At 39.9% G+C, this 13857-nt stretch overlaps 1 protein-coding gene across 1 annotated transcript; it reads left to right on the forward strand.

Annotated features, from left to right (window-relative positions):
* Window positions 1-625: 625 nt before the first annotated feature.
* On the forward strand, window positions 626-13565 carry stim2a (tromal interaction molecule 2a). The gene is made up of 12 exons (XM_023279686.3): window positions 626-1420; window positions 4839-4969; window positions 6174-6285; window positions 6367-6478; window positions 6589-6704; window positions 7228-7405; window positions 7509-7686; window positions 7792-7953; window positions 8049-8149; window positions 8248-8495; window positions 9866-10055; window positions 10191-13565. The coding sequence occupies exons 1-12, from the start codon at window positions 1300-1302 to the stop codon at window positions 11677-11679; spliced, it is 3138 nt and encodes a 1045-aa protein (XP_023135454.2). The 5' UTR covers window positions 626-1299; the 3' UTR covers window positions 11680-13565.
* The last annotated feature ends 292 nt before the right edge of the window (window positions 13566-13857 follow it).

Here is a 13857-nt window from a genome sequence, read left to right on the forward strand (position 1 = left end):
CTCCTGCCGCTTGGGCATGTTCCACAGGGTAGAGGTCATAGCTGGCGCACTATTTTTAAACCGAGAGCCGGATTGCTGGAAAGTAACCTGACACTTTGTTGCTGGTAAAGTTTTTGTGTGTGTGTGTGTGTGTGTGTGTGTGTGTGTGTGCAGTTGTGTGGTCTGCTTGTGTCTATCGCTCTCTTTTTGTTTCCACCAATAATTTTGAGGTAGACCGTGTGTGTCTTGAGTGTTTTATGATCTAGTGTGTCCAAAAAATGGCAGCAGCAGCATGCCGACATCAATAGAAACCCAGTGACAGGTGTACAAACATTTGCTAAGCCCCTGAAGAACCGCAAACAAGGATACAATTGTCTGACCCAGACAGTCGGTCTATGGTTTCATGCAGGATGCTATTAGTGGCTTCTTGATTCTAAGCTCTACTTCCCAGAGTGAGGTTAAAGGAGTTTTACTTGATCATTTCTGGAAACCAGCGTTAAGTCGAAGCAGTTTGGATAGTAAGTGATCCAGTAGGAGTGGCTGTTGAATGGTACATCAGCAAACTGGGATTGATGGCCTCCATGCATGTGTATATGTTGGTCTGGAATTAGGTTAGGAAACATAAGATGTTGCAAGAGAGAGCGAGAGAGAGAGAGAGAGAGAGACGGGGAAGAGACCGTCAGTGCTGCGTAAAGACGTTACATTTCGACGTCTCTGTTGGGGAAGGGGCTAAAGAAGAGAAAGAAAATTAAGAGGGAACAGGGAATTCCGTAAGACTGACTAGTTTATGAAAAGACGCACAGCAGACACAGACTGGACACGAGAAACAGTGACAGCGCCAGGTTTCCCATTAATTCATCTTCTGCTTTACTTTTAAACGGCTTGTCTGTAACATTGGATTTTATTCATGATGAATCAGGACCATTTATTTAACAGTTTTATCAAACCCAGTATGGATTTATCATAGAAGAATCTATCCCTTTTCTGGAATATCCACTTTTGGAGAGCTTTTACGCACCGCTTTCTTGTGTTTGGATGGCACTTCAGAATGTTCCTGCAAGCATTCTGAAGAGTTAAAAACGTTTTTTGTGCGCTATTATATATTTCAAATTGCACACTAGTCCTGCTCGCCTGATTTCTCAAGTGAACATCAGTATCACATCTCGCCTCTGCCTGTACCAGTAATAGCAACACAGATCGCTTAACAGCTTTACACAGACTGACACCGGTGCCTCCTAAACGGCTGTTGGTTCTGTGTATGTTCTTTATTCCTTCTGTTTGGAGGAGTTTCTCAACTCTGGACGACAATATTATCGAGAAATGCTTCCTCTGTCCCCTCTGCTCCTCCTTTTCCCCGCTGCGCTTTTCGTGGCCGCGCAAAGTGCCGGAGACCTCCAAGGCTTCACCTTCCCCGGTGGGAGCGCCGGTTTCGACCCGACAGGTATGTAGCTCCTGAATCATATAGGAACGCTTGACAATGTTGAGAAAGTCTTTGCGTTGTGTTCAAATCTGCCCTGTCATCGCCAACAATTAGCAGGAGAGTCAGTCGTGCCTCTGTTGTGAAACTTTTCATGACTGATTTTCATTCTAGCTCATTCCACTTCCACGTTGATATGAATTAGAAACTCTCTTTTTAAAATCCCACTTTAAGAAATGATCTTGTTTTAAAGCCCCTTTAGTTAATTTCGATCACACTAAAAGAAAGAATGAGAGCTGCCTCATCTTAAAGCCCCATTTACCCACTGAGACTACCATTATTACTGTTTTTGTTTGTTATTGTTTTATTCTGCATTACATTTTTAACATGTGATCCCACTTTTGAAGGTGGGGTATGGGGCTTTATGGACACTGTCTTCACTGACATTTAAACCACCTGCTCAACTGTGGAAAGAGGTTAAAATCAGGTCATATGTGGAGGTCCTGCAGGGACACCAACAATACACATGCACAAGCACACACAGACACACACTAACACACACACACGCAGTTGTTTCCCATCACTTGAGAAGACATTACATACATCACACCGTCCCTGAAGACTTAGCCTTGAGACTGCCGTTTGCCAAGCCATGAACTTGAACTAAAACTAAATTCACCTTAAACCAAGTCTTCACCCTAAAATAAAATGATTGAACTTGCTTTTGTCATTGAAAGAAAGGTGAGTCCCCATAATGTGTCTGCCTTTACAGATTTATGTCCTCACAACATGAGTAATATACACACACACACTCTTCTGAGGGCCTTTGCATACACCACTGACATTTAATACCCCGTCCAGCTGAGAAATCCCCTCCCTCCTGAGAAATGCAAATTTCATCAACAACCAAGAGATCAGTGGCTTCACTCTGCACATTGATATGTGTCACCTGGTTGTGAGAACACAGAAAAAACACGCATCATTTAGATAATTACTCTCACAGATCTCCTTTTTTTCAGAGTATTGACAACATCAAGTGAAATTAGATTGTTGAGACATTTACAGTGTCATTTTAAATGAATAGTTGCTAATAATTATCTTGAAAATACACGATGTAAAAAATGCAAACATTAAACAAAGAAACAATCATTGTTAAGTCATTTCACTCAATATATTCAGTTTCTGCTGTGCTTTATGCATTTAAAAACCTTCTTGTCCACTTATCTAGCTGTGTCTTGGTTCTTTTCACAGGATTATCTTGCACTAACATACTCTTAGGGTCAGCACTTTTATTAAACACATGGGAGCTGCAAAAGTATTTGCTCCACATGGAAAGGAAAAATATTAGTTCTGAGATTATGCCAATATTTTTGCAAAACATTCTAAGAATCATGGCAGGATACTAAGAAATGAGAATTGACTTTTTTTCCCTTAGACGTCACTGTTTCCCTCGGCTGAATTCTTCTTTACATTGTTGGCAGGGAGCAGCTGGTGTTACTGGAGCTGGCTAATTGTGGGTTTAGCTAGCTCACCTTTGACCCCTCCGCCCATTGCCCCTCGGAGCACCCAAACGCTAGAGTCACAGAGACAAAAATGGGCTCTGACTCAGTAGACGGACAGATGACGGAAAGCGGTGCATCATCTTCCCGTCCATCAATGTTCTTTCCCTCTAACGCCGGGAACATACCATCACTTAAAGCCTAATTACACTAGTTAATTAGGCCATGATTACTCTAGAGAGTCTTCACTGGCTCAGCATTACGTACATTCTGTACACATTTTCTTATAGCATGCTGGAGCAAAGGACTGAGCCTTTAACTCATTGGCCAGACTAGTTTGGGCTGTTACTGTTTTGCCTTGCAGCTAGAAGATCCCTGGTTTGGGTCCCGGCCTTCCTGGAGTCTTTCTGCATGGAGTTGGCATGTTCTCCCTGTGCATGCATGGGTTTCCTCCTATAGTCCAAAAATATGCTGAGGTTAATTGATCATTCTAAATCTGCCTGTAGGTGTGAATGTGACTGTTTGTCCTGTTTTAAGAAACTGTATTGTTTTTAAGTTATTTTCTTGTTTTTTACTGTGAAGCACTTTGGTCACCCTTTGGGCTGTTGTAAAGGGCTATACACATAAACTTGGATTGATTGATTGATTGATTGATTTACTGATTGATTGATTGATTGATTGATTGATTGATTGATTGATATAAACATTTTCTGTCTTGACAATCTGGACCAGTCTTGGGGAGACATATGGGAAACGATATGTTTGTCTACAAGTATTTGACAGTGGCTGTTAAAGTTTGCTATTGCGTTCCAGGTTTTAGTTCCCAGTTTCTTTAATACAAACAGTAACTTGACTTCTTTCCAGTTTCTTGTTTCAGATATGCCTGCCTCCTTTAATTAATTATTCAAATAATTCATTTAGGAACTACATGAGAGCTCTGGTGTAGACTGCATAGACACTGGGTTTTGATGGGATGCTAACTTTATATAGAAAAAGTTATAACTACAACCCTCTCATCGATATAGGCTTAGAAATACTGTAAACGATTGATGTGACAAAAGATCAAGTGATACAAACATTTTTTAAAAGCAAATTTTCTTCTTGACCCTGAAAACAGCCAGTGACAAAACACCTTCACCCAAAGGTCCATTTAGCTAATAAATAGATTTTGGGTTGAGATTGTTAATTGTCTCAACAATCTGATTGCACTGATTGTGCCACTGATTTATTATCTATGCCCTATTAGTTCAATTTAAGTGGATAGAAATGTATTTTCACAAATACAGTTAACTAGTTCATTAAATCTGGGTGTTTTATTTTACACTTTATTGAGAGTAAACAGTAGAGATACACTAAAAACACAGGGGAAGGATGTGAAAATGTAAGACATGTCAATCTCCAGAATCAAACAGAGGATACTGAAATTAAATGTGTCCTACTGATTGTATCATTAATTGCAACTAATACTTGGTGACTTGAGTGCAGATTTTAAGGTCCTTCTGGTCCATACTGGTGCAGAGTTTCTCCTGCTTCTCTTCTATTTGTGGTGACTCTGATCGGTCTTTGTGAAACCTGGTGCTGAGGTTTTCCAGTTTCTCTTAAACCTGTAGAGGTTAAAGAAACTGTGGTCTCTGACTCATGCACAGAAGATAGAATACAAAATATGCATGCTCTGAGATATTCTTACAGGCATTATTAATTGTGCACTTTCTGTATTGGCCAAAAGAAAGTCTTGTGACTGAGATGCTGAGCTTGTTGCTCCTTAAATCCGCATATGGTGAAATGTTTTCTAAAAGGAGAAGTAAACACACTAACAAAAATGTTTAATCTATACATCTACTGAACCAACTGGTTAAGCTGGTTTCATGAATAAATGACAGGTATTTTGTGGATAAACTGAATGAAATAAGGATTGATCTCTTGTTATTGCCTTCCCCATGTAGACCCCTGCGTGGTGGTGTCTCCACCATGTATGAGCGAGGCTGATCGCTATAGCCTGGACGCCCTGCGGAGCATCCATCAGATGATGGACGATGACCAAGACGGTGGGATTGAGGTGGAAGAGAGCGTGGAGGTACAAATCTCACTCTTTGTGAATTTTTAATTGTAGTGAATCGCTGTTTGTGGTCTTGTGTGAAAGAGACAGAAAGGGCAAAGCAGCGCAACAACAGGTGTCCTGGCTGGTGGTAGAGTCAAATGCTCCTTCAAGGATAGCAACAGTATAACTTTGCTTTTGGCTCAGTGACAAAATTGGCTTGCACTAATAGAATACTGTAACACTGATGACCTTCATGGTCATACTTAAGAGTATAACTCCTCTTAATGTGTCCTGACTCCAGTTTCCCTTATTCTCTGCCCAGTTTGTTGTAGTTGCCACAAACAACTTGACAAGATATGTTGGCCTCAGTGAAATTATTCTGCTGTACAGCAAAGCAGAGAAAAAGCAGAAAAGAAATACTTATTAAACTTATTTGCTGTTAAATATGGTAAAACTAAGTTATTAACGGGTTTTATACCTTATCAATTGAGCATTTTTTCTTCTCCAGAGAAAAACATTTTGTTAATTAGCCCAAAACAAGAGTAAATGGTGAGGTAAAAACTGATGGAAGTGCATTTATTGCTGCATATGGTCGTCTATATGTATGTAAAGACATTTACTGCATGTAACCATATTTGTGCACATGCACAGTTGTGCATTTATGATTTTTGTCTTCTTTTGCACATTTGTTAAATTCATTTTAGAATTTCAGAGTAAATAGTCTGTAAAGTGTCTTGTGCAGAGAGTCTGTTAGTGTCTTGTTGTATGTGACTTTGGTAGTAAACTCAGAATTGTAGAGAGCCTTTGCCTTTCAGAATGCAGTTCAGGGATACAGTATCCAGGGGCTCAGGTTGCGGTTGCCATAGAGATGTCAGGGAAGGGGTCTGGGCTCATCAAAGTCCCAAGGTTCCACTAGTCATCATATGAAGCCTCCGTTTACAGCCAAGAACACATTCCAACACTGCACTGACACACACATGCAATCACTGAAGTTTGCAATACACACCAATGCTTATGCATCCGTTCTAAATAAACGCAATCTCAAAACGCCCACTGCTTTTTCCTATGTTGAAATCCAAGTGCATGATACATTGCAACATCCACCAAATTGATTTTGGACAGAGATAATGTTCGGATTATGTCATGTACTTGTGACCCCTGCCCTCGCTTTTCAAAGATGTATCTGAAGAAAAAGCTCTTTATTTTCACTTCTGTGCTTTGCTGTTCTTTACTGTTGCAGTTCATTATTGAGGACATGAAGCAGCAGCAAACAAACAAACACAACAACCTGCACAGAGAAGACCAGCACATCACAGTGGAGGAGCTCTGGAGGGGATGGAAGTCATCTGAAGGTATGTGTGTATGTGAGGGAATGTATGTGTTTGTGTCCAGAGGTATCGAGTTTTACTTTAACTTTTTGTATCACTTTTCAGTACATAATTGGACTCAAGAGGAGGTGGTCCGCTGGCTGAAAGACTTTGTTGAGCTGCCACAGTATGAGAGGAACTTTAAAGACTTTAAGGTCAATGGAAACACACTCCCTAGGTGAGAATATTAAGAGTGGATGTGTGACCAGTTCTCAGTGAAAACAAGTCCCTTGTTGTTGTGTGCCGCACTTACACCGAACTTATTCTGTCAATGGCATCTGTTTACAGGATTGCAGCTAATGAACCTTCATTTCTGAGTATCCAGCTGAGAGTTCAGGACCAGAGAGATAAACAGAAGCTCAACATTAAAGCTCTGGATGTGGTTCTGTTTGGACCACCTACACGTGAGAACAAACCACCCTATTTGCTCTCCTCCTCTGCTCACATCTCTCTGCCTATTTACCTCTTTAACACTCAGTCCTACCAAATCGTCATTGTTTTTCACCCAAACTCCTATAAATTCCTAACCCTTTCATTTAAAATCACCATTTAAGGGTTGATCAGACAACAGATTTGCTAAATTTGGTCACATTTTTGTTCTGTGTTTTTGGCTTACTTCATGCAGAACAACATCATGTCTTCATACTCACTGGTCAGTTTATTAGATACACTTGAGATATCAGAGATTATTTAAATATAATGCAGTAGACCACCACCCACTATGACCTCAATAATAACCATGCAGTAGAATTATCAGCTTTTGACAACATCAGGAAAATCTGAAACGATAGAAGCCTCATAAAGGTGGAATCTATGGCCGAACAATTCTATTAGATTGGATTAGATTTCACAGGTGTATGAAATAAAATGGTTTGTGAGTGTATTTAAATCTTCCATCAATGATAATTACTTTTCATTCAATTAAAGGCCCCCCTCATAACTACATGAAGGACCTGCTGCTCATTGTGTCAGTGGTGATGGGAGTCGGAGGCTGTTGGTTTGCTCAGGCCCAGAACAAAGCCAGCAAAATCCACATTGCCAAGATGATGAAGGATTTAGAAAGTCTGCAGAGGGCTGAACAGAGCCTCATAGACCTACAGGAACAGTAAGTGTCCAGTAGTTTTCCTTCGTGAGTCTCTTACCTCCGATACATTACTGAATCGACTTTGATTTGTATGGCTAAACTAACTATATTTTCATTTACTCAGACTGGAGCAAGCCCAGGAAGAAAAGCGGAATGTGGCGGAAGAGAAGCAGAACCTGGAGGAGAAGATGAGAGATGAGATCATGGGTGCACAGGAAGAAGCTTACCGTCTGCACGAGCTGAGGCAGGGAGCCGTCAGTGAGCTCAGTCGCCTGCGATATGCAGAAGAGGAGCTAGAACAGGTGGACACACCGTCATCTTTGGAACGGTTTAAAGATGTAACGTTAAGGATTTAAGCTGAACTCTAACTACTGATTTCTAACATTTGTCTCATTCCACTCCTTCAGGTCCTTGGAGCACTGAAGCAGGCTGAGAAGGATATGCAGGCTAGCTGGACTGCCTCAGAGGCTCTTCAGCAGTGGCTGCAGCTGACACATGAGGTAGAAGTTCAGTACTACAATGTCAAAAAACAAAGTGCTGAACTTCAGCTCGCTACTGCCAAGGAAGAGGTAATGCCTACAAACAGTCTGTATATCTGAATGAAAACATTTACATCTGTAAACAAGTGACTGATCAACTGATCAGCTTCCCTGCTTTCTTGCAGGCAGAGAGGATTAAGAAGAAGAGGAGTTCTGTGTTGGGGACCCTCCATGTCGCCCACAGCTCCTCTTTGGACCAGGTTGACCACAAAATCCTGGAGGCAAAGTGAGTCACAAAATTACCTGTGCACATTTTTTTTTTTTTTGTGCCTGTCACAGAAAATATGTAACATTTTTTCACAAAGGTCTTTGTATCATCCAAAGGAATGCCTTGTCTGAAGTAACAGCCTGCCTGCGGGAGCGCCTCCATCGCTGGCAGCAGATTGAGCTCCTCTGTGGCTTCCCCATCATCAGGAATCCAGGCCTTGCAAACCTTACTGCTCAGCTCTACTCAGACTCACTTGCCCTGGGGTTGCCTCGAGTGCCACAGTCATCTTGTTCGTGTCACAGCTCCATGCATGGATCTATAGAGGATCTCTTAGAGGAGTCTCCAATCCTACCACAGATGCCAGGTAAGAGACAGTAATAATGATTCTCTTTCTTGTCAAGATTGCAGTGTTCAGTCAGTTTGGAACCTGGTGATGGAGGTGGTAGCATGTGATTTGTGTCATTTTTGTAATTGCCTCATCAGTGATTGACCACAACTTCACTTTTACTCCACTCTTTGAATGTCTTTTTTTCTTAATTTTTAATATATAAACTGCATGTAGCCAAAGCATGTATGGTATCCTTAAAACACTACATTTAAAATGAATGCCCGAAAGTAGAAACTCATTGCAACAACAACAACAAAAAATTATCTGAGAACACTAGAACTTTCCCAGCTTGTAACCTACTGACCATGAGTGCCACATTCAAGGCACAGTCCTGATAGTGAAGAACGGAGGTGTGTCTGTCTGCACCGTGACTCCACACTGAAGAGGATTGATGAGGATTTTAATTATGAGACTTCACAAAGATGAAAAATGATAAAGCATTATCTACATTATACATCTACAGCAGTAATCACTGCAGCACATAGTGCACTATTTTCATGATTAGGCTCTGAATAACAGATGGATGAGTGCTTCAGACATGGCTCAGGGTTTATCAGTGGAAATCTGAGTTTAAGACATGGTATAACAAAAGCTTCCAAGCATCTAAGAAAAACCTCCTTCCCTGCTCTTTGGCACAAAACTGTAAGAATTAACTTTCCTGTAGAACATGAAAAGAGGCTTGATGAATATTAGGAGCACATTCTTTGAGATTAGACAAGACTGAGATATATTTGCTCAGCTCAGATGGACTGTTTGGCATAAGCTTGACCAGGACGACCACTTTCAATGCATAGTCCTCATTGTGGAGCATGGAGGTGGGAGTGTGATGATATGTTACTGCATGATAGCAAAAAGCATTGGGTAGATGAGATTTATGAAATGGTGCGATAGTGATTACTGAAGCAAACTGACAATATCATGCAAAAAATTCTACAAAAGAGAAAAGTAAATATTTGATGTGGCCACCAAGTATTTTGTCTGACTTGAATCCTATACAGCACATCTGCGTTTTTTAAAATAAAAATAAGCAACACAACCCGAGTAATATTGTAAGTCTAATCTGATAGTTTTGAATTTCACATAAGAGCAAACAGACTACTTAGAATTAATGTAACTGCTTTAAGGTGACCGTTTTGAATCATTTAACATTTAAGTGATGTTGCACTTACTTCTGTTGCATACTGTAAAAGGAGACGAGTCAGAGACAAATTTTGTTGTGCCACTTTATGATGTTGCCAGGCCTTTAGGCATGAAAACAAAGGGTAGCATTGCTGCCGCTACACAACTGTCTGTTACATTTGGACTGATCAGTATTGCTCTTTGTTTAATCTTTCGCCACCCCACAGTTCCAGTTCCAGTTAAGCGCTCTCCTCGAACACAGGGATCCACCATATGTCGATCACGTCGTCCCGGTGTCATCACTCAGCCACCAGCTGCCGTGATCTCATCAGACCCCGACCTTCTCATCCCCATCCGAGCCCCTTACTCTTGCCATGATGATGAAGAGGGGCTCTTCCGGAAACCTGTGAAAAAACAGTATGTCTCCCTACCTGCAGCTTTTACAAGTCACTTTGGGTTTACACATTGCTCATTTTAAACAACTTTAAGCAACATCTTCTTCTTCCTTTTATTTCCTTTCCTTCTTTTATTCTTCCTTTCTCTCACAAATAGAGACTCCCAAGAGAGGTTCTCAGACTCAGACTATATGCCCTCAGGTCCTCTCAGCAAAATGTTCCCTAGTTCCACTGTTGACGCTTCCTCTCGAAAGCCCTATCATGATGAAACTGAGCTGTTTGCAGACAGCTCAAGTACAAAGCCACTGAATAAAGAAGTAGAAGTTGTTGTTGAATCTCCAGTTCGCAAAGTTTCTGTGGAAGAGCTTGAAGCTTCTGTAGATGTTACCTACCGGACGATGGCAAAAGACAAACCCTTGGATACTTCTTTGGAAACCTCTTCTTTGATGATGTCTGCAGAAGAGTCTCTCCTAGATGCTACATCAAGGAAGATACTGCGAGACAGGAGTGAAGTTCCCATAGATGTTGCACTAAGAAAAGGGATTTCAAATGAGTTAGATACAGAGTTTTCACACAGGAAATTAGACAAAGATACAATAGGGGATTTGATGGAAATTCCTTCAAGGAATACATATAGAGAAAGAAACAATTCACCACTGGATGTGAGAAAGATTTTTTGGAATGAATATGAAGCTTCAATAGATGCGACACCAAGGAAGATATCAAGAGATATGATGGGAGTTTCAATGGACAGCGCCTCAAGAAAGGTGGCAAGAGATGATGCTGAACGCCTGTTTGACTCCAGAAGGATTACAAGAGATACGGTGGGAATGTCTCAAGACACAGGTTCTCGGAAGCTTCCTTGGAATAAAGGAGAATGCCAGCCTGATTCCTCTGTTAGGGCATTAGCAAAGGACATGATTCCTGAGATTTCTAGAACACCACCAAGAAAGATATCTCGAGATGAACTGGAGTACTGTGCAGATACTGCTTCCTTAAAGCTACTACCCAGAGAGAAACTAGAAGCACTTTTGGATCCCTCATCCTGTTCAGACAAGCAAGAGTTTGGTTTGGATCCCTCAACAAGTAGAAGGATACTGAGAAATGAATTTGAGATGTCTGCTGGGTCTCTCAGAAGGAGAATACCAAGAATGGTAAGAGAGGACATTGACAGTTCCATAGACACTCCCACGGGCAAAATCTCTTGGGACAGAGTTGATGTTCCATTTGAAATGCCCAAACAAGTAATACTACGGGAAGAGTTGGGAGCATTTGGACAGCCAGATATAATGGTAACTTCCCAGGTTCCATGGAAGTCCTCATCGGACCTTTACACAGTTGGCCCGCTGAGCCAGCTTGTGTATGATGGAATCCTTGAAAAGTCATGCAGCTCCACTGCTTCACCCTCAACCAGTCTCTCTGCCTCGACGCCTAACCTGCCTCAGAGCAGACTGCTGGCAGAGGTGGAGCCACCACTGCAACCAGTAAGGGCTTCTGTCCCAACTCCAGCATCGTCCTCCTTGACTGGACAGGAGAAGAACAAGGAAAAAGAGAAGAGCAAGAAATCCTTAAAGCTCAAAAATCTTTTTAAAAAGAAAAATGAGTCACCTCCAGAGAAGCTTCAGAGTGGTCTTCAGAAACTCTGACAATCAGCAGCAAATGTTTAGTTTTTCTTTTTGACTTTTTAAAAAACAAGAAATCAGAAAGTGGAGCTTTAGAACTCTTTTAACGACATCTGATGGTGAAAAGACAGAGTTTTAGAAAGCACAACCTTACCTACAACTGGACATGTTCGGAGACAAAATGAAATTAAATCAGAGAAACAGAATCATGATACATTTATGTCTGACATTACCTCTAAGAAAATGCAATCCAGTTGAACACATAAATTTATTACATTATTTATTTTACATTTGAAGCTGATTTTACTGTCTGTTCTTAAGTCTTATAGACACGTGGTTGATACCGTATTTTATTTTAGAAGCAGCTTTTTATGCGTTTTGTGATGTTTGAAAGATTAAATGATGTATTAAGTGACACTGCTCCTCTGTTTAACAGAGGCAATGCTTGAATTCAATTTAAACCTCAAATGAAGACGTTTACTGCAGTAGACCATTAATGCATTCTGAGAGAAATATAGGTAAAATCCCATTTCCCATTTCCCAATCACATTTCCATCCCAATCCTGATCTCAGTTCTGTTAAGAATGAAACCTTTCTGACATTTTGGTAGTTTTTTGTTTTATTTTATTTATGTATTTTAATGCACCAATGAGGATTTAGAATCAGAATCTGATTAAAGTTGTGGGCCTGTTTGATGATCAAATTATTACACCACAATCATATAGTCCCAATGAAGTAGACAAGAGTATTTTTCTAGGTTTAGATCTTTCGACTTGTTTTTTTCTTTTGCTTTTATTTTGCAATTGCTTCACAATGTCTGAGTTTAGGCTTGAAAATTTATTGTTACTCAGGATTTATGTAGGATTTGAAATCAAATTTTTAAGGTCCTTAAATATGTTTCACTGCTGAACAGGTCTGCGCTACGAAAGCATGTCCTGCAGCAAAGTATATAATATTTTATAAAAAAGAAAAGTTTTTTAAGGTTTCATGCTATTTTTTTGTATCGCTTATCCAATAATATTTTGTATATTTGTGGGAAGTGTTTGCAGTAGGAACCTTTGAATGGGGCTTAGACAGCCTCATTTTATCTCTGGAGTGATTAAAAGCCATTTACAGTAAACATTAACACTTTTAAGGTGGGGTTCACCTGCAAAATGTTGCTGAAATATAAAAGAAATAGACAAAAACATTCAGAATTACATCGCTCAGTGGTGCACATACTGTCATAATTGAAACTGCTGATGTTCGCTTGCACACATTTGTTGTTCTTGGGCATTTTTGACTTCTTGTGTACCAGGAAGAAACAAGCAACCTAAAAGCTTTAAAGTAGACTTATCCTGGTGAATATTAACCTATTTAACAAAAGGAGTGATCCTGTTTGGTTCAGGACAACCTACATTTTATTAAAAAATGTTCTGCTTTGATTTGTCAAATGCTCATGATTGTTTGCTTGCTAAAATGGCAAATTTGAACATGGTTTAGCTATATTTGTTTTAAAAAAATGTGTTTGCCCATTTGAATACACACTTTGAATGCCTGAATGACTTAAATGATTGGAGGATTTATGTTTATTTTATCGTTTACAGGCATTACGTCAGTGTCTTAGTTTTCTGAATTTCAATAATTTGGAAAATAAGTTTTTAATTGAATTAGAATGTTTTTCATTTATTTATTGATTTTTCATTTGCTATTAGGTTCTTTGTTTTATTTTCAAATGATATTAAAGTGTAAATGAAATGTTATCCTTTGTCTTAGAAAAGAACAACTGCTGAATTTTAGTATGAAAGTAAGACTCAATAGGCTGATATTTGTTGACTTATTAGCAACGGATGATAATGGAGGAAATAGAGATGATTTTAAAAAAAGAAAAGGTTGTGCATTGTTCTGCAATAAATGCTTTCTCAAAACCAGCATGTTTATCCTGTCATTTGCAAAACATACAAAGTGACTTTTAAATTGCAGCTGAATGGTGATCAGCTTTGATTTTACAAAGCAAAGTCTGTTTACTGGTCTTAGAGTGCATTCCATAAGTGAGAGGAAGTTGTACAAAGTCCTAAGTATGAGTTTAAAAATGAAAAAGTCTGTGCTCTGGAGTAAAAAATAGGTATAGCTGTCTCACTTAGAGCCATATGCTTCTCTTTTATGCTTCGTCCTACATCTCCCTAGCTATCTGGCGTAGACTGTCTCCCTAAAGCCTCAGAT

This window comes from Amphiprion ocellaris, chromosome 4 (genome assembly GCF_022539595.1).
Source record: "Amphiprion ocellaris isolate individual 3 ecotype Okinawa chromosome 4, ASM2253959v1, whole genome shotgun sequence".
In the NCBI taxonomy this organism is placed as follows: domain Eukaryota; kingdom Metazoa; phylum Chordata; class Actinopteri; family Pomacentridae; genus Amphiprion; species Amphiprion ocellaris.